Source organism: Falco naumanni, chromosome 13 (genome assembly GCF_017639655.2).
Source record: "Falco naumanni isolate bFalNau1 chromosome 13, bFalNau1.pat, whole genome shotgun sequence".
Lineage (NCBI taxonomy): Eukaryota > Metazoa > Chordata > Aves > Falconiformes > Falconidae > Falco > Falco naumanni.
The window spans coordinates 8,513,311-8,540,137 of NC_054066.1; the positions used below are offsets into that span (position 1 = coordinate 8,513,311).

Here is a 26,827-nt window from a genome sequence, read left to right on the forward strand (position 1 = left end):
GCCTTTAACTCCCCTTGTTAATGATCCTAAACAACAGAACATAGAAGTCAAGCAATAAATAAATACTGGTAGATGCTAAATTATACCAAAGTTACACTGCAGATACAGAATAACAATTTCCAGAAATGATAACATATGAAAACTACATGAATCTGCTTTTCTATGTCACTTTAGTGATACAGCAAGCCTCACAGAGTGGTATTTGAACAAAGGATGAGGAGGTGTTACTTATAATTTATACAAGTATCTGCAGGCGTATTTCCGAAAGACAAAAATAAGTCAGATATACAAAGCTGTAACAGAAAGTGATGGTAAAAAAACAGATTAAGAAGCATTAAACTAGAGTTCAGTGCAAACAATGGTGTTTATAGCTTGCAGAGCTAAAAGTTACTGTTTAGAAAGTTTGCATTTTACATTTCATAAACTCAGAATTGAAAAAGCAGGCATGCAAGTTTTCCAGGAAAAGACTACTCACACACACACAATCTTCATTAACACTAAATGCAAAGCTTCATGCACATATTCTCCAGATAGCTTGTTTAATGAGAGGCCAAAGGAGGTAACCACTACAAAAACAGATCATTCAATCACTAGAACGTTTTCTGTTCTGCTTTTTGCACATTTATTACCACCTCTCATTTGTAGATATGACTCTAGAAAGAAGCTAAAAAGTTACAGATCCTTACCTGCCACACCAGCTGAAATCATGTGTACCTGGGTAGAATCTGGTCTGAAAATATTGTTCAGTTTTTCCTTGCAGTTTGAGTAAGCAGCAAAATATATCGCTCTAAAATTAGAAAAAAAATCTACATTATGCTACATTTCAGGTGTTGATATCCTTTAGGAGCAGTGCCATTAACTTGATCAACTCAAGATGATCTTGGTTCAAGTCTTACTTCCTCAGTAAAAAAATTACTCAAGGAGTAAGTCTTGCAGAAGTAGTAGGACTACTTTAGGAATGGAAAAAACAAACAAGGTCATCCTTTACAACTTTTTCTTCCAGAACAACTTCAACTAATTACTGAGGGGAAGGATAGATAATTAGAAATACGGCAGTGACTTTTGTGACACTAGGAAGTTTAGCCAGGGAAACAAAACACTGCCAAACTGAGAAATAAGTATTCTCTATTTCTTTAATAGCAGATCAAATTTGTTCTAATGGACTTAAACTCATTTCAATAGCACAAGCAAGTATGTAGCTTTTTTCTAAAGCCAAACAGCACACTTAATATTTATAATATTATTCCAGCATTTAATATGTAAATATTGGTAACCTGTGGTTATACTTTCTAACTTGCAGTTATAAACACATGTATTTTAAATGCTAGAACAGCTGTTAAGCTGGGATCCCCGTTTGTTTCTTTAATTCTGTATCTAGAATAAACACATTTTTCTCTCCTAATACACTAATTTGTAAACTCTTACTACATTCAAGTCTGACAGCATCAAAACAAAGCTAGACATAACTTAACATGCCAATACAATAAAATATGAAAAATGTTTTCATTCCTAAAAGCTAAAAAACTTATTTTCAGCACATCTAAAAAGCACATTTAAGGTTCTAACTGCTTTGTTTTGTTTTTTTTTTCCCCTCAACTTACAGGCACCCCTCTACAAGAGAGAAAATGAACATGCAAGTTTTCATGAACAGAACATTAGCCTCATTAGCTGTGCAAACATGTTTTTCTTTATTACAAAAAAGATAAAGTGCTTGCTTCATGGGCATGATTTTGAAAATGGAATCTGAACTAAGTTAAGTATACTGGATGTGTTATGAAACATGCTTCTCTACAGCTTATTTAAACAAAGAGCTGCTGTTAAATCCACTTAGCCAATATTTAATTGAAATGAAGTACTGGATGAAAACTGAGTCAGCTGGAGGGAAATGAGGATGTGCTTATGAAATAAGACTTCACACACTGTGTCGAATTGACATTTTTAGTATGGGGCAGTAATGGGGGTTGAACAATCCAAGTATTTTAGCTGGGGGGAGAAGGGAAGGAAATCAGAAGGTTTAACATAAAATTTACCGTCAAGAGGGGTTTTTGCTATTGAGGTTATTTTTAATAGAGGATAGTCACTTGTAAAATTTTATACATTTTTGTATAAAAATTGCCATTAAACAAGTAATACATTTATTGAACATTCAGAGTAGACTGGACTAACAAAAGTACAGGCTCTTCAGATTAGGAAGGGCTGATACCCCACTGATGTCAAGAACTAAGAAAGCTACTGGAAATACCACAGCTTCTCTAAACAACAATGCTAGATTAGTGATCAGGAAATACCTCAGGTATTCCCAAATCCTTCAAAAAATCTGCTAAAATGAAAGTACTCCAATTCCTGAATTAAGTTTTTCTCTTACTCTTGGTAAAATTACTTTGGTGGGTAACTAGACAAAACTGAGACCTAACAGAAGTATAGTATTACAGAAAGCTTTTTTTAGGGTAAAATCCAGATATTGTTTTCAGGATGGCTGGCACGCACAAAATCTCCTTTACCACAGCTCGTTACATGACACTGCCAGCTTGGCACAGGCCGACAGGAATAAGGGAGGGTGGAGTGGAGACACTGCGGCCAGGCTCTGCTGTACTCCCTGCAGGAACGGCAACTTGCTGGTACCACAGCTGGGAAGATGAGAAGCTGCCTGCTACTGAGCTACCAAGCGTGGTGAAACTGCTTTCCGTGGATGAGATGATCTCATTGTAACGCTAACACACGCCTCCATCCCAAAGTTACCTGCCTCCAAGGTACCACCGCACCTCATGGGCACGCAATACCAATCCGCAACAAAGATACGTATGACTAATCACTAAAGCTCCACCTAAATGTAACTGCTCTTGGGCCAAAATAACTCCAAAAGGGGGGAATTGCTGTCTACACTCCCAAATTACCAAACTCTGATTTAGTGTTTAACTATGTACTAAACATTTCTGTTCACATAGTTTAGGTCAAGCTGATCCAGCCTCTAAAGTGATCAAAACTGATGACTGAAAGGGCTTCTGATCCCAAGGGAGTCAACCTTGGGAAAGCAGATGGGGAAAAGAACACCGTTTATCTAAATTATGCAGAAAGAAGCCTCCACGTGAGAAAGTTCTGGCCAAGCTGCTAAGGTGGCAGTAGGACAAAGGCAAATGTGGTGGTGGGAGACTGCAACCTCCAACTCAAACGGCACATGCACACGCGGGCCCCCCAAGGAGGGAAAACCCCGCTCGGAGAGCCTGTGCAGCGAGCAAAAAACATCAGCAGAGCAGTCTGAGGATGTGCACTGGTTTGCGCTAGAAGCGAGAAACTTGTCACCAATCCTGTGCGCGGTGATGAATACGTAACGTACCACGAAGTGTAAAAAGTAAGGAAAGGAGGGGAGAAGGCAGGGGAGACTCCACCCTCACTTCTGGGATCAGTCGACGGGCTGAACCCGTCTTCTCCCCTAAAGGGACTCCCGCTGCTGGGCAAGAACTTTGTTCTATGGCCAAGCATGCCAGCTGTTACCAGGTGTATTGCTTCAAGCTTGCTTTGCAGTCTGTATTAGCACCGGCAATCTCTGAACCTTATTCTGTCACAAACTTGCATTTTGCATCACAAAGATCTTCAGCTGAAGCTCATTTTGTGTAAGTTGCCAGAGATCCCAGTAGCTGATAGAAGGGACATGACTCAGTGACACTGTCAGCGGAGGTCTCTGAACAGGTCAGTCAAGTCACCCTCCGATCCAGCGGGCTGCCAAAACGCAGGTAGCGGACGGGCTGGTCTGACACAAGGGTCTCATCTGTCTTGGGAGACTGACAGGCTGATCAAATATAAAGGGTTTGAGGAAACCCCCCTTCTTAACGTGACACTCGTGCAGAAGGTCTACGCAACACCTCCTCTGTCAGATCTAAGTAGAAGATAGACCAATGCTGAATGGAACGTCCAGTTTAAGAAGCATCCAAGACCTTAAACCAGAAAAGTTAAGATATTCCCCAACTGGGTGTGCAGAAGACAGGAATGTCTTCTCTTCAGACCAAAACAAACAAAAGCAGGGCACTAAATCAAGGGAAGAATAAAAACTTTGCGGAATATATTCCCTCTGCATAAAGTCTCTTCTCAAACAAAATAAAAGAACAAAAACAGGCCAGGAAACCACAGCATCATCCAGGACTAAGTAGTTATACTCGTTTTGCACAGCTTGGTCTCCATCTTCTTCCTTAGGTATTTTTCTATTTTTGGACTGTTTAGGCTAACACTTCTATGTAAGGGTCAGTTGAAACTGCCATAATCTGCGCTGTGTTCTGATTGCCAGTGTCAGCCGAGTGGCCTAGAGTATTTGTGCTGATGCAGAGCAACTGACAGCAGCAATACCACTGTCAATTAGATCAGATTTACATCCTCATCTGCTGCACCCTCTGACACTGGCCCAGTACCCTTTGGAGTCCAACCCACGGCTGATCTGTTTTCTATTTTAAACAGCTGTTAAGTGTGTCACCCTATCTAGTCTTGACCTGTTTGAAGTTTTGCAAGGTCTCCTTCTGAAGGGGTACAGTAGTCTGTGCTACACCAGAATTCAGGAAGACAAACCCGGTGTTTTGAGGCTACAGTCACACAACTCTTCCTGAATATGACACACTATGGATTAACTGGAAGCTAAATCTACCTTTGCATTTCCAAAGGTACAAACTTCTTGTTTACATGTGCAACTCCTTAAGTATTTTCCTTCTTAACTAGGCAAAACTCTGCATAGCACACAACAGTAAATACTATTATGTTAGCATACAGGACAGTAAATGCTGAGACAGCTGGTGCAGGGCTGTGGAACAGGAGCTGCAGAGTACATGTATGGCTCAGCTTCTCAGACTACTAATTACCCCAGGTACCAAGGGTTATTTGCTATGAAGTATTTACAACTGCAGATACAAAATCTGCTTCAATGAACCTTAAATCCCTTAAACAATTTATATCAACCTAGATTTCATCAAAATTGTTTACTGTATGCATTTGTAGTTACCTGGAAGGAGCAACGCCTACTAAATTAGGACCCAGGCCTCTAAACAGAGAGCGAGGACCTTCCTTTTGCAAGATCATCCTAGAAAACAAAAAAGTGACAATACTGTAACATTCATATCAAAATTAATAAATGCACTGACCACCATAGCCACATTAATTTCAGCTTTACTCTGTGTAAAACTTCATAACTGACAATGTAGTACTGACCATAAAAAAAAGTTACTTCCTAGAATCAGCATAAAATAAAATTCCATTATTTCTTGACATACTACACAAACCCAGGAACTAAATGTAGAAGTAACGCCTTATGATGTCAACACAAGTTTAACTCAGATAGGCAGACATACATACAGGTAGTCATCTGTCATTGGGAAGTCAAAGAGAGTGTCCTTTTACCAGGGAGACCATACTATGCATGGAAATGTTTGCATTCTTGTAGGTTGTACATCATTTAGTAGACAAAATTATTTGATTCTATTCCACATTCCTTTCATCTCCCTTTAGTTCCCAATGTTTGGAAACTTTCTTGGGTGGGAGGGACAGGGGGTGAGGGCAAGAGAGGAGAGACTTATGAAGGTACAGTTACAACAAGTCAGACACCTTCTGAGAGCAGCTCAGTAAGATGTTTGCTCCACTGCTTATCATGCCCACCCAGGGACATCTTTTGCATTCTATTACCTACTCTTCCAAAAAGAAACCTCAGCATGGCTCTGTGTGTGCTACCCTGGTTTGATTCTACATGACCAACAGTACACTCAGTTACATGTCTGAAGTTAGAGGAAAGCAGCCTTTCAGACAGTCCTGCCTTCCACATTCCCATGAATTATTTAAATCCACTGAGCATTTATCTAGGAACCCACTCTCTGCTTTCTTCTTTCTATAGGATGCAGTGATTATTTTGACAACAGTAAATTGAAGTGGAAGCCTCCAATGTAAGAAGTGGCCCTTCCCTACGGCTGGCAAGAGATACCCCCCTATCAGTTCTGAACTGTGTGTTTGTACCCAAGCACTGCTGCTGTGCTGCAGAGCCAGTAGCTTTTCTTTTTTGATTCATTACAGGAAAGACAAGCCTTACCTCTTCATGCAAGGTAACTCACTTCAGTTTGAGATGAACTGAAAAAGGAATGTAACCCATGCAAAGAGCCACAGTACAGCCCTAACACCTTGTAGTACCAGCTCCACTATAAACAGAGCTCTGGAAAGACTTCTTCGGTGGCACGGGTGTCACCATCCATCCATGAGGGATTTACAGAGAAACACAGGGATAGCAGCAGTGAACCTGAGGTCTCAAGTGAGGTATTACTAGTGCTTAAGTGTTTGGAATACCTATCCCATCTAACTTAAAAAAAAGAAGTTGAAAACCATTATGCAGCAAGATACACCAGCACAGTAAGAGGATAATCATTAATGTTCAGTTTTAGTGAAATCAACTGTCCAGCAGTCTAGATGCTAATCAGAGATGTTATTTTTAAAAAGTATGGTAGCACATGGAAGGAGACACAAGGACTACCTGTATCCCATTACAGCAAATTGCTCTAGCAATTGCTTTAGAACCAGATTTAAAGTTAATTCTTAACTACCTCACTGTTGCATAACAGAACTTTGTGCTTACTGATTTAGAAACACTGGCCAATACACACAAATAGTTCTCCTGTATATTTCTTCTTCAAAGAGACATGCAGGTTAACAAGAAGTCAATTACTCAAAGCAAACTACACTTGTATAAATGGCTGTTTTGTTTGGAATTTACTATCGGGACAAACAGGTGAAAGCCACATATAGTACTGAAGGAGATTCCAAACCTACTCTGATTTCCAGCAGCTGATTCACTACAGTTCTGCTAAATCAAACTGAAATTTACTTTTTTTTTTTCAGTATGCAAAAATAAAATGGTGGTTCTGCACAGTTATCATCACTATTTAGGAATGCTGGTACATAATGTGTCCAGCTTCATGCTTCATGTCCATAAAAATTGGTTATGATTTCACTATGTGGGTAGTATTGCTCCATGGCAGTAACTGGAGAATTGAACACATACTCAAAAAAGCACTTTGGAAATACAAATTACCTAGATGTGTCTGCCATCCTGAAAGCATTTCTAGTACTTACAGAAGGAATTTTTCAGAAGAATCTTACCATATTCCAGAACTCAGCATGGGCACAGCATCAGATTACAGCAAAGCTGAACTGAATTAACATGACCTGCATACGCTTAAAAAAATCACTACTACCATCACATTATGTATTACACATGTATATATGCACATATACATGTACACAAAGCAGCAGGAACCTCAGTGTCTTAAGAGAAGCTTTGGAGTGACATGTATCAGATCTATTTGTTTATTCTGGATCTACAGTGTCCCAAGACCTGACAGAGCAACAGAGTTAGAAAGGTTGCAGCAGACAGGATTATAACGTTGGTAGTTACCGACACCCTTCTGCATTCACAGACACCAGCTGGAGGAGTTCCAGAGCCTACACTGGAAATAAGACACAAACTTTTTGCATTAAAGAGCAGATCCCAGAGCCTGCATTGTTTATTCAAAGCGGGAAATGCCAAATCCATGGTCAGAAGAGCAGCACAAATGTTCCATACAGCTTCAGCTAACCTGCTTACATCACATGGGGAAGCCTGTCTTCCCATCACCAAGACCTCAGGTGTAAACTCAGCAAGGTTAGTTATGAGAGGCATTCACAGCATGATATACACCAGATATTTAATAAGGGAATTTGCTTTTGTTGCCAGAGAATACAGTCACCTGTACCAGTTCTTCTGAGTTTATTTCCTGACAGCGATGCCTTTGAAGTCACTCTGTTGAGATTTAAGTTGCAGAAATGATTCCACAGCATTCTGTTAACTGAAATGCTGACATCATATAACTGATTCACTGTGCTTTTAGGCTGAGTATGGTAAGCCTTGGAGCACTGCACTGAATTTGGTACGAGAAGACAACCAAACTCTGAAACCCATGAGCCAGAAAATATCAAGTCACAGTAAAGGCATGAGAGTAAGAGGGATCCAGTTTTATTTCCCCACTAAACAGCCCTAGTCCCTTAACCAAGAACAGTTACATAAGGAAGAAATTCTTCACTCTGAGGGTGGAGAGGTGCTGGCACAGGTTGCCCAGAGCAGCTGTGGGTGCCCCATCCCTGGCAGTGCCCAAGGCCAGGCTGGACGGGGCTGGGAGCACACCTGGTGTGGTGGAAGCTGTCCCTGCCCACAGTAGAGGGGGTTGGAACTACGTGATCTTTAAGGTCTTTTCCAACCCAAACTATTCTGTAGTTCCATGACTTTTACTGTCACAGTCCATTGCCATGTCATTTGGCATTTTTTCATATTTACTGTATTTAAAGAACTTGAAGCATGGAGAAGTTACTTGGCCTCTCAGTTGTTTGATACTAACATTGAAGAAAACACATCTAAGCAAAGAGTAAAAGCAGAAGACACATTCTTGTACCATAAATAAACAAATGTCTAAGAAGCAGATTTAACAAAAAACTCAATAAACACCACAAAACAAACAAGCCTTACCATTTAAGTTCACCATAGACTACCTCTGCCTCAGTCTGAATTTGCTTCCTGGGAAGACCAAGTTATTGTAGGTTTTAGGGATGAGTTTAAAGCATAGCAGGCTTCTAGCAGAGGGGCATATGAAAAAAACCATCTGTTCATCCTTCTATTCAGATAGATTTCTAAAGGGAAGATAAATTCATAACCAAACATTCAGGGAAAACGCCGAAGGGCTCAACTTCCACCAAGAGAAGCAGATAAGGCAACTATTTTGGATGGAGCTCTCTTTTTTACAATCTGAGCACTTCCTTCCCACATACTTGCAAGAGTATGATAGGTGAGTGTGTTGGGAACATGTAAAAAGGCTCCAAATTCAAACAGTTCCATAATAAGAACCACCTTCCATTCAAGAAGCTACCTGAGTACAACCTCCATTTAAGCAAATCCTATCCTCTAATCAAATTAAGCCAAAATCCTACACTGCAACTGCCAGAAGGGGCTCTGTACAAATTACTTCTCACTGATTAATTGGGGATAGAAGATTGCTGGTCTGAGTCTTATCAAATTCTTTCTAATGCAAGAAGCAGTAGTAGGTGCTTTTTGGAGGAAAACTCCCCTCATTCCCAAATACTGAAGGTACCTCCCCATACCTGGCTAGCTTGAGTCCCTCAGAGTGAAGTGAGCCCTGCCTGTGGTCTGTACAAGCAGTTTAACTGTGGCCATACAACTTTCCAGCTGGCTACTGAATGTCACAAGCATTGGTGGCAAGGAAAGGAAAGGCAGTCCCCATTCAACGAGGTACTACGCAAATAAAACATTCCAGATTATGGAAAAGTCTGGCCTTACCTAACTCTTACTGGCTCTAAAAAAAGAGTTACTTCCACCAGAAGATATCAAAAGGCTGGAAGGGTGTAGAATGATGAAAGCTGGGAGAGACTAAGAAACTGAGTTAATTTTCATAGGGCTTCTTGCCTCCATATTCAGCAACATCTATGATTTGGACACAAAAGAGTTTAAAGTCTTAAACTAACACTTTTCCAGAACGAAACAGAGTCTGGCACTTAAGCATTACAGTGCTCCCAGAGAATTTTGGGGATGTAGTCTGGAGTTGTGAATTGTACAGGGTACATACACTCTGGGTACTTCAAGATACTAAACCCAAGCATGAAGGGAATTTGGAAAAGTGGAATGTGGCAATAACAGTTAAAAGGCAAAATACAGAAAGTATCTCATGGTAGCATCATGACAGGCCTAAGGGTCTGAATCTTTCACATGGATTTGTTCAGCATCTCCCTCTTCCCTCCCCCAAATAAGCCAAAAAACTAGTAACTTGTACACTCACTTCAAACAATGGAGAGGTCCAGGAGAAACTCTAGTTACTCGGTTGACACTAGCACCATTCACAGTGTTGAGATGGACTTCAGAGATGTAGAGCGTCACAGAGGAGGACTGCAATCGTGTTTTCACAACTTCCAGTGGACATGTCAGAATTGCACCAACAGTACCGCCACATCTGCAAAAAGAAAACAGAATCATCACATTCTTAGAAAAGAAACTGAATGATACATTCACATAAGTAACATTCTACTCAACACAGTCAAATTGCAAAAGGTGAAGAAACAGTTGGAACATGTGACAATGCTGCAGTTATTTGTCCTTGAAGGCAAGCTTAAGTCAGTTTGTTAACCCAACTTGGAGTGAAAATTTAAACAGAAGTAAAGTTTCCCAAAGTAGTGAAGGTGCACAGTCTTCAATATGTGTGGTTCAAATCTGTTCTGGAAAGTAGCTCAGTACCTGAAATGTTTAACTTCTTACAGTAAATTTTAACTTTTTAAAAAATATTTAGCATCTGCCTGACTACAAACAAAGTGCCAAATATCCTTAACAGCAGAAAAGATTTAAGCACTACACATACAGGGCTACACGTTAAAACTGGTAAAAACTGTGGTGTGGCAATTTAATAAAACTAAAATACGTAAGATATCCTCCGAACTCCATTTGTATTCTGGGTATTGTACCATGAAAGCAACAATTCCCTGAGCGTTTCCTAAGTTCTGCCCTTTACAGCACGACAGGCTAGATACTGTAGAGTAGAACCTGGAAAGACAAAAGAGCTTTAAATAGTTAATAAGGTGAAGACTTCCAGATTTTGTTTCAGTCTGCCACTCATTTCTGTGAGCAAGCCAAGGCAAGCCATGCACAACTTGTGCTGACAGTGGAGTTACTCCCGTTCTGCCAGAGCATAACACAGCCAAGAACACACTGCCTTTTAGCAGCTCTGCTCAGAGGATTCTTCTGGTGCTTGCTCACAACAAATTTATTAGTATCTGCATTCCTATCTGTTTAACTACAATCACATACAGCCTCTGAAGAAAAGATATCACATCCATGAATTCTGATTCCGAAGAAAACACTCAATTCCTTGGTATCACCATTAGAGAAAAGTGCTTCCCTTGAATTTTTTTTATATCAGTAATCTTAACTCTGCCAAATACCCTTCTTAAAACTATGATCAGGTTATTATATGTACCCTTAAACAAAACAAGAAACCAAACCATAAAACCAAAAAAGGATTTAAATTCAAGCATTAATTAATGTTACTAACAACTCAGTCTGAAATTAGTACAAATTCTATTTGCATGTAAGTAATTTCAAAGGGCCCAGCACTCACTTCTCTGATGCAATAACCAGAGAGCTGGTGTTCAATTCTGGTAAGATAATTATCACCTTTTTTCTTGTATCATGAGACACTCAGACACCCCAAGAAACTTTAAATAGCTGTAAGATTGTTCAATAGTATTTTTTAAATAATGTCTTCCAACATGCACATGAGAGTTCAGTACAAATTAGAATTAATAGCCAAGACTCAAGATCTTCTGTAAACTTTCACAGGAAGGTAGCTTTCAATAGCTCTTAGTCTGTTCACTCTCTTCTACGGCAGAGAAGACCAGAAATAATGGTAGTTGTTAGCACAGCACTGCATCCTAAAAAACTAATCTGTTCTGCATAAATTGATCTGACTATATCAAACAGTTGCCAAGTAGGATAATGTTTGGTGATGCTCACCTAATGCTCCATTTAAGCCTAGTGACCTAGGGGCAGCCTATTACTAAGCCTAAGGGCATCTTGTCCCACCCCCAACTCCAACATTAGACTGAAGTCTACTCTCTTCAAAGTTTTAATTAAGGAAAGAAAAAGTTTCTTCACCAGTCTGGAAAAAAGTAGTCTCACAGGAAGATGGAAAACAGTCTTTCAGTGTATGCTGTACACATGCAGTGAAAGACTGACACAGCTTTTAGAGCAGCATGTTGAAAACATCTCTGAATAAGCAATACACTTGCTTACTCTACCAATGGTAAGCTACAAAGAGACTTTCTAAAATAAGAGTTGCAGGAAGAGACAGACTATATGTGCTAATATTTGGTTTAGCCAGTGTTGAGAACAGTAGGAGCCTGTAACATGTTAAGGTTCACAACATGAATACCACAGGTAAGCCAGCTCTCAAAATAACCTGTAATGGAGCTTTAGAAGGGCTTGAGCATCTTCAAGCAAAACAGCTAGCTAGTGTGTTTCCTGCAGTTCAACAGCAGACACTGCTGTATGGTAATGTGTCTGCACAGGGAATGTAGGAAGTTGGCTTTAGAGTTTATTTCCTTTCTTGCGACCTCTCTGTTTCTGATGCCCTCAAGCCTACTCTCTTTAAGATCTTTCTGCATCCGATTTTGGACAGGTTACATGAGGGCTTGTTTTCAAGCAATAGTAATAGCAAGAGAAAGCACGTGGTATGGTTTATATTAATGAGATAAATACTATGGAAGGGGGAAGAAAGAAGGAGGGAAAAAAACCCCTTTGCCTACATTCTTCAACAGCACTTGGAATTTGGAGACTTTAATGCTACTGGCTCCACAGCCACACTGTACTGAAAAATTTTTCCAAAGTTGAAGATTAACGCTGACCTGGAGCTTCTATGCTGCATGCTGCCCTGCACCACACCAGATCACCACAAGGGATGGCTGACTGCAGCAGCGCTTCTGTCAGACATTCACTGTGGATGGATTTGAAATAATTCATTCAGCAATGGATTACTAGGGAAAAGGGCAGACGCAGCTGCTCAATGCCAGTTCTTTTTAAGTTGCCCTGCAGCAAGCGTTGTTCAGCAATAACCAGCTAATGTAACAGCAGCCAGCACTATTTTTACATCCATCATAAGGAAGTAAATTAAGTGCCTCCCTTTAAGAACTGCACACCCTTTATATGCGCCACATTTTGCAATTCAAGCAATTTCAAAGTTATAGTACTCTTGGCAGTTCCTTACTGTTGTGTCATTGGGTGTGGGCTTTTTTTGTTTGTTTCTTTAAACAGTTTAAGATGTCTCAACTGAACCTGAGAATATTTTGACTGTTTCCACTAGCGAGTTTGGAATAAAACTTTCCTCTGCCCCTTATCTTCAAGATCTCAAATTGCTACTTACAAATGAAGAAAGTTTTCTAGTGCTACATGATTCTCTGTTGCTCAAAAAGGTCTTTGCAAAATCCCCAATTTCTACTTTTGTCAAAATGTGATACTCCCAGCCCTCAAAAAACCCCGTATAACAGAGAAGGCATCTGGAACTGAAGTAGTGAAAAAAAGTTTCCAAGTGTTGAGGAACCAGACGCTGCTCAGTAGTCACAAGATGCACTGAGTCTGAACTGAGCCACTAGACAGAAGCATAATCCAGGAACTATACCAATTTATCTAGTTCACTTGAACTTTAGGATAAACACTGCAAGGCCTGACAAAAACCTGTTTATGTGAAACTGTCAGTAAACATAGCTTGTAGGTAAATAAAGAGAGAGAATTCAATAACTATGTACCCTGTACAAATAAACAACTTCTAAAAGCATGACTACTGTTCCACCAGCATCAATGACAGTGTATTGTACTTAAAAATCTATTTCCAGCTTTGCTTATTTAACACACTACTAGAAATACTGTGAAAGAGACTTTTTCTTCGTGCTTCATGTCCTGGCAGGCCATTAACAGCCAGCCACCAGCTCCAACTTAGCAAAATCATTCTATAAATTGTCAGCAGAGTGCTGCCATCATTCCTGCTGCTCCCTCACAGGCTCACATTAAGGGGGAGGTTTTTTTTAGTTTGTGGCATAACACAAATCAGGAAGTAGCACAGTTTGGAAAAATGTTTGTGTTTTTTTTTTAAGAGTTGGAAAATTATTAGATTTCTTCTCCTCAGTAACACTAGTGGGATTTTGTAAACTACTTAAGAAATTTCTACTACCTAAAACCACTCTGGTTTTCAACGTCTCCAGTCATATACTAGGCCCCAACAACTGTGACTTGCGAAAATACTTACTAATACCTAACTTTCTCCAGGATTAAATGAGTTTCCCTTGGCAGAGCAACTAGGTAAGCAAATACACTCCTGCTGAAAGTATAAACTGGAAGCTAAGAAAGGCAAAACCCAGGACACTCCTGTGTTTTCATGTTTTTACCAGTTTCTAATGAACACTGTTCAGAAGACCACTTTCTCATCTTACCTATCCTAAATTTGACACCTGCCTGTAATAAATGTTTATCACAATCCTTTTTCAGCTTTGCCAAGCGAGTATAAGAAAAACTTGCAAAGCCGACTTTCATCAGAAACATCTGATCATACAAGGGCATGAGAATTCACCTGTAGGTCCTAAGTAATTTTAAGGGCAGAAGAGCAAAGATCAGTAGGCAAATATACAAAAATCAACACACTGGTAAACAAGGAAGATTCAAATCCTACTACTTCTAACAGTCAGGTTAAAGAACAAAATCTGCAGCTTAATCTGTACAAGAAGGCACAACAGACATGACACACAGTGAAACAGAGGCAGAGACATGTAGTTATCTAACCTGCAGGATTGTGACAAACTTAAAACAGCAAAGCTAAGAGCAATTGTCTATTTGACATCTCTTGGAGAGAAGAATTTAGGAAGATGGCAATACCCTCCTAAACTGCAGCTTATTCCAGAGAGCACCCATTAAAAAAACAAAAACACCCAACAAAAAAAAAAATATTTAATTTGATCCCTAATGTGCACTTAGAAGTCCATCATCTTCACCATATTAACAGAAAGAAACCTAGAACTATTTAGGCTTTATATTTGCCTAGCAATTCAACACAGATACAGTATTGACAACTATTTTCCTCAGATAAACCTGTATTATTTGTGAGGCATTGAAAGGAAAGAAATATGCACATGCTTCAAAACCTAATCCTGTTCAGCATTCAAATTCCAGGTTCTATTTCCAGAGATGGCTGCACAACAAAACCTTCTTTAATTTTTACAGGTTTATGCTAACTGCTACAGAATCACTGTCTTTGTCCTGAGTAGTTATAGCATCTTCTGTTACCTTACACACACACCTGCCCTCCCAAGTAAAAGCAGGAACAGCTCCAGCATAGATGGGGGTCTGAACTGCAGCCACTGGACTGTCTATAAGTGTCCAAAGCAGATTAATACTCCCCATACCAATGCCAGCTGACCTAGGACTGAAACTGTCAGTGCAAAAATGTTTTTATTCCTTCAGATACATACTATGAGCGAAGGCTGCTAGTCTCAGACTCACCTTTCACAGTATTTGTAACCACAGCCTCAAAGACTCAAAGATAACCCTCGACCCTGTTATCTTGGGTCTACATTCATTCACATATTTTACCAGGTGTTTGTCTTTCCTGTATGAAAATGAAAGTTCCATGCAAATACTGGCTGCCAAGAGAAAGAGCAAGAAAATGAGCTAAAGTAGTTAAAAGAAAAACCCCATACCATTTGCAAACATAACTCTCCTAATCTCTCCACCACTTGCTGCAAATTCAGGTCTCAAATCTATCAGCAATTTCACAGAGCTTTCTTACAATATGACCAACTTTCACATCAGCAGGTAAAGTTGCAGGTATTTTATTTAGTTTGGATATTAAGATTACAGGATCCCTCTTCTGAGGGTATGTAAGGGCTTTAGCAAGTACAATTTTCAGAAACAGCAAGAATATATCTCATTTGTCCTGAATTTTCAGGGTTTTTCCTGTTATTGTACTGCTAAACTTGTGTATTACACACCTTTCGATCTTCAGTACTAATAGGATGACTAGGGGTACTAACAGCCAGAAACCCTTAACCCGCTTATTCAGCAATTGTTTCTCTGCTGAAACTTAGGAAGTGTAAGTTAAGCTAACATCCTTACACTAAACATACTAATAAAACTCGCTATTTCTAGTTGACAGCATACAAATAAAATTTCCCCAATATGCTGACATATAGAAACCTGCAAGTGAAACCAGGGAAAACAACGGGAACAAGCATCACTGGGTTCCACTACCCAAAACAAACATCAACATGTACAGTGTAGCTTCTACTAGGAACCACAGTAAATAAATATTTACAACACTTGTATTAAGCAAAATCAGCTAAAAACATCAGCCATCTAGAAAGAAATACAAGAAACACCAGCTTCACAGTTTCTCAAGTACTGACAACAATTTTCTTGCTATCTGGTAACCTCATGGAGCAAACACCAAGCTACTCAGTGCTTTAAACACACACTGTCTTACTCAATACAGAAGAGTATATGAGCACAAAAATAACCTAGAGTGTGGACAGGATGGCACTCACTTTCTCCTATGCCTTACGACAGGAAGAACTTGTTCTGAAAGACAGCCAGGGTTATGCTAGAAATGTATTTTAGTGTAGGGGGGATTCTAAGTGCTTGGCAACTCACTTCAGGCTCAAGTGAGTATTTTCTGAAAGGGAGTAAGAAAAGCCCCTATCATCACACTACCTGCTACGTTAACTGTATCTTCTTAAATCAAAAAACTGCAAGGGTAATTCACCTTTACTTCATGTATTTCAGCAGTGTCTGATCTTTCTAAACAATTCAGACATTTATCTGAAATATTTTCTGAGTCTTAACTATTTCAGCCACTGCAGGGATTTGCCAAGAAACCTGGCCAGAGGGATTTCCATTACAGTTCAGTTTGAGACAGTTCTATAACCCGGACAAATAAACACAGACTCCTCCCTGTAGTCCCTCACATATTAAATTAGAAAACAGCCAACTTTCTGCAAGAAACACCAAGAGTAAAAAAAAAATAAAGAAGTAAACCTGGGACTGTCCAACCCTGAACTCCGAGAAGCAGCTGTCCACCTCCTAACCCAAAACAGTCCCTCTTTTTGCTGAGGAAACAAAACCCAGGCAGGTTCCCATGCCCTGATGGAAGTTTGTATGATACAGAATAACTGTCATAAGCTTTCCAGAAATTAAGAACAAATAATGAGAACTTGGAAATTACTTTTTTAGCCAACACCTGAATATTCACTCAGTGTACCAATTACAATTGCAAGCAGGCACATTCAAAACTATTAATCTTCCCTATAAAGCAAAATATTAAGGTCTTTCTACTACTTTTTTGCTGGTTTAAGTAGTCTAATACTAGAAAAAGCATGTAAGTGTGGAACTTACATACCTGAACTAAGATGTTCATCTAAAGCCTACATTTCAGTCACAAGACTTTGCAAGTTAAGAATACAAAATGTTCAATTGATTCTTTCTTTGGAATGAAAGAACCTGGGTTTGTATTGCCAACACTCTGTCTACAGTGGCAACAGTTGCTATTTGACTAAAAGATGGAAATACAGAAGAGATGCAAAAAAATCTACAGAAGAGATACAAAAAAAATCCCTGAAACAGAAGAGTTCTGAGCAATGCAACAAAGTAGCTCAGAAGGGTGGGGGATAAAAAAAAATGCAACACCATCAAGAGTTTCACCTGAAGCACAATTTTGTATCATGATCCAACACTACAGGTGTCCAGCTAGCTCCTGCTTCTGCAAAGACAAGATACTATTAACAAACGGAGTTGTGGTAAGGACACAGTTTGCAGAAACAGAACCTGATAAATAGGGGCATCATGACAAAATCTGAGCTAAGCCATTTCAAATGTGTCACAGCATGAGACTGAACTCCAGGTACAATATTGATCTACGCAGGTACGCACCCTGCAAATACTCTTCAGTAGAGAGTGAAGAAAGGCAGTTTTGAATACAGCCTACAAAACTAACTACATTTAAGTGTCTTTAGGTGACAGCAAAGTTACTGCATGGAACCAATTGCTTACAAATTCTATCAGTCAAAACTGCTTTTCTTGAAGGAACGTGTTCTTAAAAGTTAGTAACCCTTTTTTTTTTTATTAAAAAGGAATTCTTTATTTTTCTACCTTAACTTATTTCTTGTAAGTGTGATGCTCTTCTCATGCTATGGATTTTCTACTTCTAAATAGATTTGCTTTTATTTTACATACAAAACTTCAAAGAATATCCTATTTAAAAGTCAAGAAGGTCCAAGCTGGGGGGCTGGGGGGGGGGGGGGGGGGGGGGGGGGGGGCAGGGGAGGTTTGCATGTAAAAGAAGTAGCACTTTGTTAATATATTGGTTAATGCATGAACTAGGTCAGCAAAATCATTTAGATGATCTTTCTTTTCCAGAAAAAATGCACCACTTCAATGATGGTACTAGAAACTATACTAAAGCCATTCCAAAATCAGCACTAAATAAATTCTTTTTAGACTTAAGAGTTTCTAGCATAAAATATCAGTTGTATTTACTATTAACATGCAGATATGAAACAGATAGGATTCTTAAGAATGAAATTAGAGTAAGCATTATTTTAAAAAAACAAAGTAAATAGTAATTGCTAATTCCCTCATCAACACTGCCCCAGTGGCCAGCATTGCTAATAGTCTATCAAACCTGCTGGAAAGGGATAAGGATGCAGAGACAGGAAAAAAGGAATGAGGGGGGAAAATTATTAGCAATAGGAAACAATCTCCCAGCGTAAATTGTATTGGCCCAGAAGTATTGTAGTTTGGCAGCTGTTGAATTGGCGATAAAACAATCTAAGCAGCTACAGAAAAATCCAAGGATGGCCCTACCTACATTACTCAAACAGCCAAGTCATCAGTTACAGCTTCATTACAGAAAGCAGGAACTGAAGATTGAACTTAGACATTGCAACAAAAAAAATAAAAATAATAAAAAAGGGCAATAGATTGAGATAATCATGCTCTTTACACAGTTTCCAGTGAAACCTAAACGAAAACAGTGCTTCCTTCCTTTTTCTTTAAGATTCACAGATTAACGATCACTCCAGTGATCTGTAGTTCATCACGCTCGCAAAGTCATGAGGTGACTGAGTAACTTTTCTACTGCTAAATGTGACCACATATACACCATTAGCTTTGCTGAACTGAAGTTACAGGAAACGTGTGACTGGCACATAAGGAAACAGCATTCAGCCCTTCCCTCACAGTATAACCCTTGACCCAACTGGCCAGCAGCTAACTAGACCAAACTTCCCTGGGGAAAAAAACAAAACAAAAAACCCCCCAAGTTCAGCTAGGCAATCTTCAGCCAATTTTAAGTTTTTGTTTTATAAACACATCTCCATCATTATCCATTATTCTGTCTAGTAATCTCCCCTGTGCTGAGCTGTCAAGTTAAAGTGCTACAAGGCAGCACTCCTACCGCTTTTCTGAATGCTTACAAGGATGTGAAGTCTATAGAAAAAAAAAGTATGAACTATTACTTTTGGGCTTCCTGCTGCATAATCACTCTCCTCAATGGAGTTCCAGAAATTCAGGGGATAAAAAAGCACCCACATAAGCACTAAATTAGGCACATAACACTGGAAACCTGCAACGTGTGCCGGAAGCAGAAAGTGCTCACGTGTACCCAACTCACTCAGGCCTGGTCAGAGGAAACACTACTGTATTCTTCCATCTCACACACCCCAGTCCAGAGGCAGCAAGTTGATTTTGTCAAGGAGGAGCACAAATGAAAACCCAAACTTCAAGCTCTCTCGTGAGATGACACCAAGTATGTTCTCAGCCTGTCTTTTCTCCCACAGGACCCCCAGCTTTCTCTAAGGCAGGCACTCCTCCCACTCTATCTGTGGAGAGACCACAGGCTGTGGCAAAGCATACATCCCGTGCATTACAAAGCTTAATAAGATGAAGATAGATGAACACCTGCGAAGACACAAGAGTTACTTAAAACTAACCAAGACGACATATCTTTAGATATAGATAGATATAAAGAAGCTTTACTTCCAGCTATGTTCTTCCCTCTGATTTCTTCTGTCTTCATGGGCACAAAGCTATATGACCGTGTCAAGCCCTACGCCTGAGCAGTACACACCAGAGCTGTCAAAATGCACCGAAGTCACACTGCAGCCCTTTGACACCAGCATTACCAGCCGGTCAGTTCTACACTGCTGAGCGGTGGCCAGGCCCGGGCAGTTTCTTCCGTGCACTGGGGCAGCCCCGTACAGAGGCCTCGGCCTGTTTCTCCACGGCTATTCCCAAATAAGGGGTGAACCCCTAGTATAGCGATTAGAGGAAACAGGCTATTTTTAAGGAGATCCTTGGCCCCCGCCTCCCCCACGGGCCCACGGACACGCTACCGGTAACAGACGGCAGCACCCGGGGCCGCGCCTGGCAGGCGCCGCACGCCCGGCTCCCAGCCCGGCCCGGGGAGCTACCCGGGCCGCCGCAGCGCCCCGCCGGGCCGGGCACACAGGCCCACAGCGGGCCCGGAAGGGCCGCGGGGCACCAGCGGGAAGCGGCGCGCCGGGAGCGCCTCAGCGCGGCCTACTTGCCGCCCCCCCCCGCCTTAGCGGCCGCCGCGAAAAACCCCTCTCTCCTGCCCTGCACCCCCTCAGCGCCAGAAGACGGGCGGAAGCCCCTCGCCGCGCTCCGGGGCCACTTATGCAGCCCTGCCGCCCCGCCACCAGGCAGCCACTCCAGGCCGCGGCCGCCACCCCCCAGGCCAGGCCAGGCCGCGGCGGGCGAGCTCGGCAGCGGGACAGGACCCCGCAGCGGGCGGGCGGGCAGAGCCCACCGGGGCCATTTCTGGGGTTACAGCGGGGAAGAGGGGGGCTCTGGCGGGCAGCACCGACCGCACGCCCACCTGCGCCAGTACCCACGGGGATGGCAGCTAGGCGGGCTGCCCTACCTGACAGCCTGTACGGAGGAGCTGGCACCGTACCCGCTCCTCCGCCGGTGTCACCTACCCGCCAGCGAAAAGATGCACCAGGGTGTCTCTCTGGCTCATCCTCGCCGCCTGCGCCCGGGCGGAGGGGAGCTGAGCCGGGCCCTTCCGCCCCGCGCTCGGCCGGGCCGCTGCTGGCGGGGCTCAGCATAAATACGCACCGCGGCCGCGCGGCTTCCTGCGGCGGCGGCCTCGCCCCGCCCCCCGCTCGCGGCCGCTGCGGCAGGCGCCGGCCGTGGAGGCCTTCGTCATACATATGCAATGAGCCCCCGAGGTAAACAGAAGCTGCTATTGCTTGAGGCCGGGTGACGTCACCGCCGCGCTCCGCCTAAAAGCTGGGCGAGGGGGGTGGTCGCCCGTCACTTTGGGGGAAGCTGTGTTTGTAGGAAGCTTATGCTGTGGGCTGCTTGCCCGGTGTTTCTGGGGTCCTGGCGGGGGGTCTTGCTCTTTGGGGTCTTTTTCATTTTATTTTTTAAATTTCTTTTTTTTTCTGTCTTTGTGTGTGGCTCTCTGAGGGCCGCAGTCCGCCTTCCTGAGGTGCGTACCGGCCCTGAGGGGAGCCCACCTGCAGGCCACAGAAAACAGAGCGGGGGAGGGTGGGTGTGTGAAAAATAACACGTAGCAAGACATATAGGGGCTTTAGCTTCTGTTTCCTCTTGGTTTTGTGTCGTAGGTCGCATCCTCACGTACTGAGGCGATGGGTCTCCCCCGAGAGGCACCCAAATGCTGGCTCCTTGGGAGCATTTTTGAAGTGAATATTGTAACTCATTGGGTGACTTTTGTCTTGTTTTTCTTCAAAAATATAGGGTTTAGGGAAAACAAATAATGCTACACCAGAAAATTTTTAAAATTGTGTGTAAAGTTGTTGTCCTGTCAACATTTTGAAAATCTAAGCACCTAAAAGCAAATAAGTTGCCAGCTAGGATCTTTGTCAATGTCTACACAAAAAACAAAATTCCTTTGGAATATAAGGAGCTGCTTTGTAATAACATGACAAATTATAATCTCTGCATTAACAAAACAAGCATGTGTTTTGAAGCAGTCATTTCTTAAACTAGAAAAACCCAGATCTCTGAGAAGGTGAGCTGATGTGGAAGACACAAATAAGCTGGAAATGTAACGTGGAATTTTGGGAGAGGTGTGCAAGCTGGGTGGGAGAAGGCTTGGAGAAATGTGAGATGGGGGGGGAAGTAGTTACATTGAACTGATATAAGTAAAAATAGGACAATGATTTTGTTGGTGGTGTTCTGCGCTGCTACTCCATACAGTGTGTAGTTGAAGTTAGTGAGCAAATGAGAGAGAATTGTTCCAAAATAGAAAGACAGGCGAGACTTTCGGAAGCTTGGAGCATATGTACACAAGGCATGTTAAACTCAACATTCAGAAAGTGAGAAAGGATCCTGTGCAGCCTGGCACAGGATGTCACACAGGAAAGAGTAAATATATCCAGGTTAGCTAAGAGATAAATTATTTTGAGAGTACTGAAAAAACAGTGATTTTATTAAATGCTGCATGAAAGATGGTAGTATGCCAAACGCTTAGTTTGAGGTCATGAGTCCAATTTTCTTCCAATTCCTTCAGTAGCTTAAGAGGGAACAGAAGATGGGTTTTCTGCAGGCCATGTGATGCCATCCAGTGAACACATGTCCCGGTAAAGTCAAAAGAAGATTAAATAGCAGACAAAGACTCTGCTTTATTTTGCCTCTGTATAGGTGAACTCCTAATCTGGGAGCTATTAACTTCAGCTGGCACTTTTGGCTTGCGCTGTGACAAATGAAAAAATGTAATGTGGTAATTTTTGTGAATGCTTATTAAACAATAAGAATAGGTAGAGCTGTTGAAACACTTTATTCATGTTATTAGATGCTTTCTAATTAAAATATATGGGTTTTTAAATAGAAATTTAGATATTCCAGTGAAACATTTAAAAGGCGTGAACTAAAATATTTTCAATCTTTATTAGGAGTCTGAAGCACTCTGCAAAATTATTTTGCAGCATTTCTTGGGAGCTGTCTTTAAAATTTTCTTCTACTGTCCTTGCTAGGCTGAGCTTTCTGGCTGGACTGCATATCCCATGATGTTTGATGGATATGGATTCTTACAGTGCATTTCCCCTTTCATCCATCAGGAAGAGGTAAGTGGGGAGATGAAATGCCATGTGGGATCATACTTAAGAGCCCAGAACGTAAACAAAAGCATCCAAATTTCATGAGGTCCCATTTTCACAAGATCTTAATTTCATGAGGTCCCATTTTCACAAGATCTTATAAACCCAAGTCTTTGTAACAATCTATTTTTTTTCTGTAATTTTATTGCAAGACCTGGGTAACTCTTCTACAGGATCCTCTGTCATTTTTACTTCTTGATTCTTTAGAAATAATAATAATAAAAAATGTTCTGTTGTGTTTTGGACTTACTTTTCCTATCTGCTTGGTGTGGCTAAGGTGTGTAATAGGATTTGACAAAGTTGCAATAAGGAGAAAAATGCTTGACAAAAAAAATAACCCTTGTTTCTGTATTTTCTAGCTGTGAATTCTTCTTAGGGATACCATCCACATCGCATGTGCTGCACTTTTCATCTTCTAGTATTTTAACAGAAAACACCTTTTCTTAAATTTCATCAATGGCTTTCTGTGTAAAAAAAGGAGCAACAGTAAAACTTTGCTACCTTTCCTCATACAGCTATTTTTTTCCTGCTCTTTTATGGCAGCTAAGATGGGTTAATGTATTTCTCCAATGCATTTTTCCATTAGGTCTCTGAAAATTGTATTTGTCTTTCTACTCAAAGTTACTGTGTTGGATTCTTGCTCTTATTGTTATACTTATAATGACCCTCTATTTTATAATGTTTATATGACCACATTACACAAGTTTAAAATATACAAGAAATGAGATCAAAACTCCACATTTGAAACACAGATTTTGGGTAGTGATGGCTTTGTTTACCCTATAGTGTTCTTTAAACAAGCACTTCCTATCTTTTGCCAGTGCCAGGGTTAACCCTCATAAAACAATAGCAAACAACCCCCCTGTGAAATAATACTTGTACTAAGCAACTTATTTTGAAATATTTAACATTCTTAGATGCTCTGTTTATCCAAGTGATACGTCAGGCCTTTCCTGACCAAGCTCACAGAAATATATTTTCAAGAAACGTGAAAACAAGGTTTATTGTTAGATTCTGAACCATTTTAATCCACTTTTTTTGTCCTTCTATGAAATTCTCCTGCTGTGGGATTAAATTACTTATTGATATCATGCTGTCATGGATGTATATATTACATGCTCATGTGGAGAGAGGGAAATTTGTATCCCCAGGGGACTCAAAAAATACGTAGGATCCTTCAGTCTGACAAATTCCTCAAGTTGATGTGAATGAAAAAAATCCAACCAAAACCAACACAAAAACCAAAATCCCTTTCATGTTGATGAATGGAGAAATGAGGTTGAGGAACAGAAGACAGTGACACAGAGCTCACCTAAGGCCCCAGCTCAGGGAATATTATGTGAAAAAAGCATGCTGTGTATGGCCTGTGGTGCTCCTGGGGTCTGGAGGCAGAAGCCAGCCACACTTTCAAGGCCTCATGAAACACAACATATTTTTTCAACTTGCCAGCCCTTAGAAGCTGAAGAGTGAGATGGGAAAAACTAACTCCCTTGACTGAGGCAATCTACAGAAGTTGCTCAACAGACAGTAAGAGTCATAGTTGTAGTATGCTGCTTTTCTTCTTCCTAGGAACTACCGTTTCTAATCTCCTCATGCCTTCTTCAAATGACCATCCCATCTACCGTGCTCTGTTTCTCTCCAGTCATCAGAAAAAGCTAGAGGAGATGTCTTAAGGCATTCCATTTAAATGCATGTATCCAGGAATGATAAATTAAATTTTATTCTTTATTAAAAAATCAAAAATATAAAGATTAAGAATACTCAGAATTCAGGCCTATGAAGTTAAGGTTTTATTTGCTTCCTTTTGTCTTTCTAATACTTCAAGATCATATAGAAGAATGAATGAATGTAGAGTATTCACAAATTTATCGCCACCAACTTTATGTTCTCTTTTTCAAGTATTTATTTCTAGAAACTCAACCCTTATGATCTGAGAACGGTCAGAGCACATTTCTATTTGGTAGAATACAGCATATTTTCTTTAAATTCACAAAGTAATACTTTTTGTAAACGCACTTGGTGTGGGCTGTCCTCAGCATGCATGAGGCTTTCCTTTATTTCTTTCAGAAGGAATAAAGCACAGTGTATGGTGCACTTCATAGGGAGCGAGTTCAGAGTAGAGAAGGAAGTATGCTTGCTGGAAGACACAGTATGCTGAAACCCATAGCTACTCTGTTGCAGAACCAGGGTTTGTACAGAGTTACAAAGTCTGTATGCCTGAAGAGCTATCACAGATAGTGGGTTTGGGGTTTCCTGGGAATTAAGTATTGGGAAGATATCCCATTAGGGAATCCCAGCATTTGAACTTTTGCCATGTTCCCTTCTCATAAATGTCATTACGGAAGGAAGCTGTGGCTGAAGTTTCCACTGCTTTCAGCAGCAACGTTATTAGGAATGTTATTTCTGATGTGTTCGTTCTTCATCTAAATACCACAGATTTTAATTTGTCAGTCATATATAACATTTCTGGGCCAGGGGTTATTCTCCTTCCTTTCACTATAAAATATATGGTACAGAACAGGCATGTCCAAAAGGTATTCCCTAGCACCTTTCTTAGCTACTTGCCTCCTCTTGACTACTCTTTAAATCAGCTAGGCAAAGTAAAATGCCTGCATCTTGTAGGGTAAGAATATGTACCAGGAGGAACTAAGATGGGCTTGAAGGTTCATGTATGTTCAAGTCACTGCCTGTGGTGAAAATAACAGAGAACTTGTCTTCTTGCACAGACTTTGTTCAAAGTTAAGAACAGATTTTTCCATCTGCTCAGTTTCCAGTGGTCCCTTGAGCTGATGGAGTCCCTCTGTGTTTATCACCTGCATGTTTAAGAGTAGCTTTCTGCTGTAGTGTCAGTTCATTTGCAGTGAATAGTAGTCAGCTGTGAAGAATTGCAAAGCACAAGGTAAGAATTACAAGCTAGGTTATTTATAAGAAGATGAAAAATAAGAATTACATCCAAGAGTTTTCCATTGAGTTTTTTTTTGAGCAGTAGGCATGTTTTCATCAATTTCTACAAAGGATTTACCAATCTTGTATCAGAACTTAAATACTGAGTAGTTCCTTTGTGGAGCAAGGGGACCACCCTAAGCTAATTGTAAATTTGGAGCTGTAGAGTGCCAGAGTCCTAGATCAAGAAGAGGGAGATGTAGGAGATGGTTTAACAAGTGTCAGAGGCTGTAGATGGTTCTGTGTGGTAAAATACTAAACAGCAGAAGTTACTTAAGAGCCTAATGCGGAAACTGGTAGGAGAAACAGAAGTGGGAATGGCTAAAGGTAGCTGGTACTGCAGGGTCAGCTGCAGCTCAGATGAGGCCTTGTTACAAGTATGCTAAGCAAGATAAAGCCCAAGGACTTGGCAGCAACAAAATGTGAGTAGGGTGTTAGTTCAAGGGGGAAAACTGTGAGCTGCTCCCACGAGGAAGTCAGAAATGAGGTTTCAAATTACAGCTTTTGTGCTTTGGAAAAGGAATAGTGGGTGACTATTTTCATATTCTTTTCTATGTTCTACAAAGTGCATTTTTAAAAGTCATTTGATTCATCATTTGTGAATGGATGCAGTACAGCTTGTTAAACAGCCGGCATTAATTTCCTTGTATGTCTGGCTGAGAAATGAGACTTGACCTAGTGTTGATTAATGACACTGAGAAATTGAACTGTTTCATTACTGCTAATGAAGACCTGGCAGAAAGGTTAAATTTAGATGTAAAGTAAGCCTTTGGGAAGAAACTGGATGGGTTTCTTTAGTATGTGGTATATGAGATAAAGATAATTTGTTTTGATTTTTTGCTTTTAAATACCATTTGCCTCATGTTTTATCTAGTTTGTTTCCATAAACTGTTCAAAATGGGGGGAGATGATGGTTATGCTTTCACATACAGTGGTTCTTTTTCTTGCTGCGAATATTATCAGAGAGCTTTTAAACGAAGGTTTTAAACAAAAGAATGTTAGACATATAAACCCCAAAATCTCAAGACTGCCCTATAAATAATGTGTTTTCTGACTTGTGTGACTCAGGCTTGAGTGATAAATACCATCAGCATAAATGATGAGGTTATGCTTTTTGTTGCCAGGAGTTGACCGTGTTGAAAGTTGTGGATCTGGA

At 40.8% G+C, this 26,827-nt stretch overlaps 1 protein-coding gene across 1 annotated transcript in view; it reads right to left on the minus strand.

Annotated features, from left to right (window-relative positions):
* Nucleotides 1–20,750, minus strand: part of SLC25A36 (solute carrier family 25 member 36) — a 35,712-nt gene extending 14,962 nt beyond the window's left edge. Inside the window, exons 1-4 of the mRNA XM_040612594.1 lie at nt 20,584–20,750; nt 9,837–10,007; nt 4,982–5,059; nt 687–787 (exon numbers count right to left, since the gene is read on the minus strand). Coding sequence (XP_040468528.1) covers nt 687–787; nt 4,982–5,059; nt 9,837–10,007; nt 20,584–20,624 — 391 coding nt within the window. The 5' untranslated portion in view covers nt 20,625–20,750. The remainder of the gene's footprint in view (nt 1–686; nt 788–4,981; nt 5,060–9,836; nt 10,008–20,583) is intronic.
* Nucleotides 20,751–26,827: the final 6,077 nt, after the last annotated feature.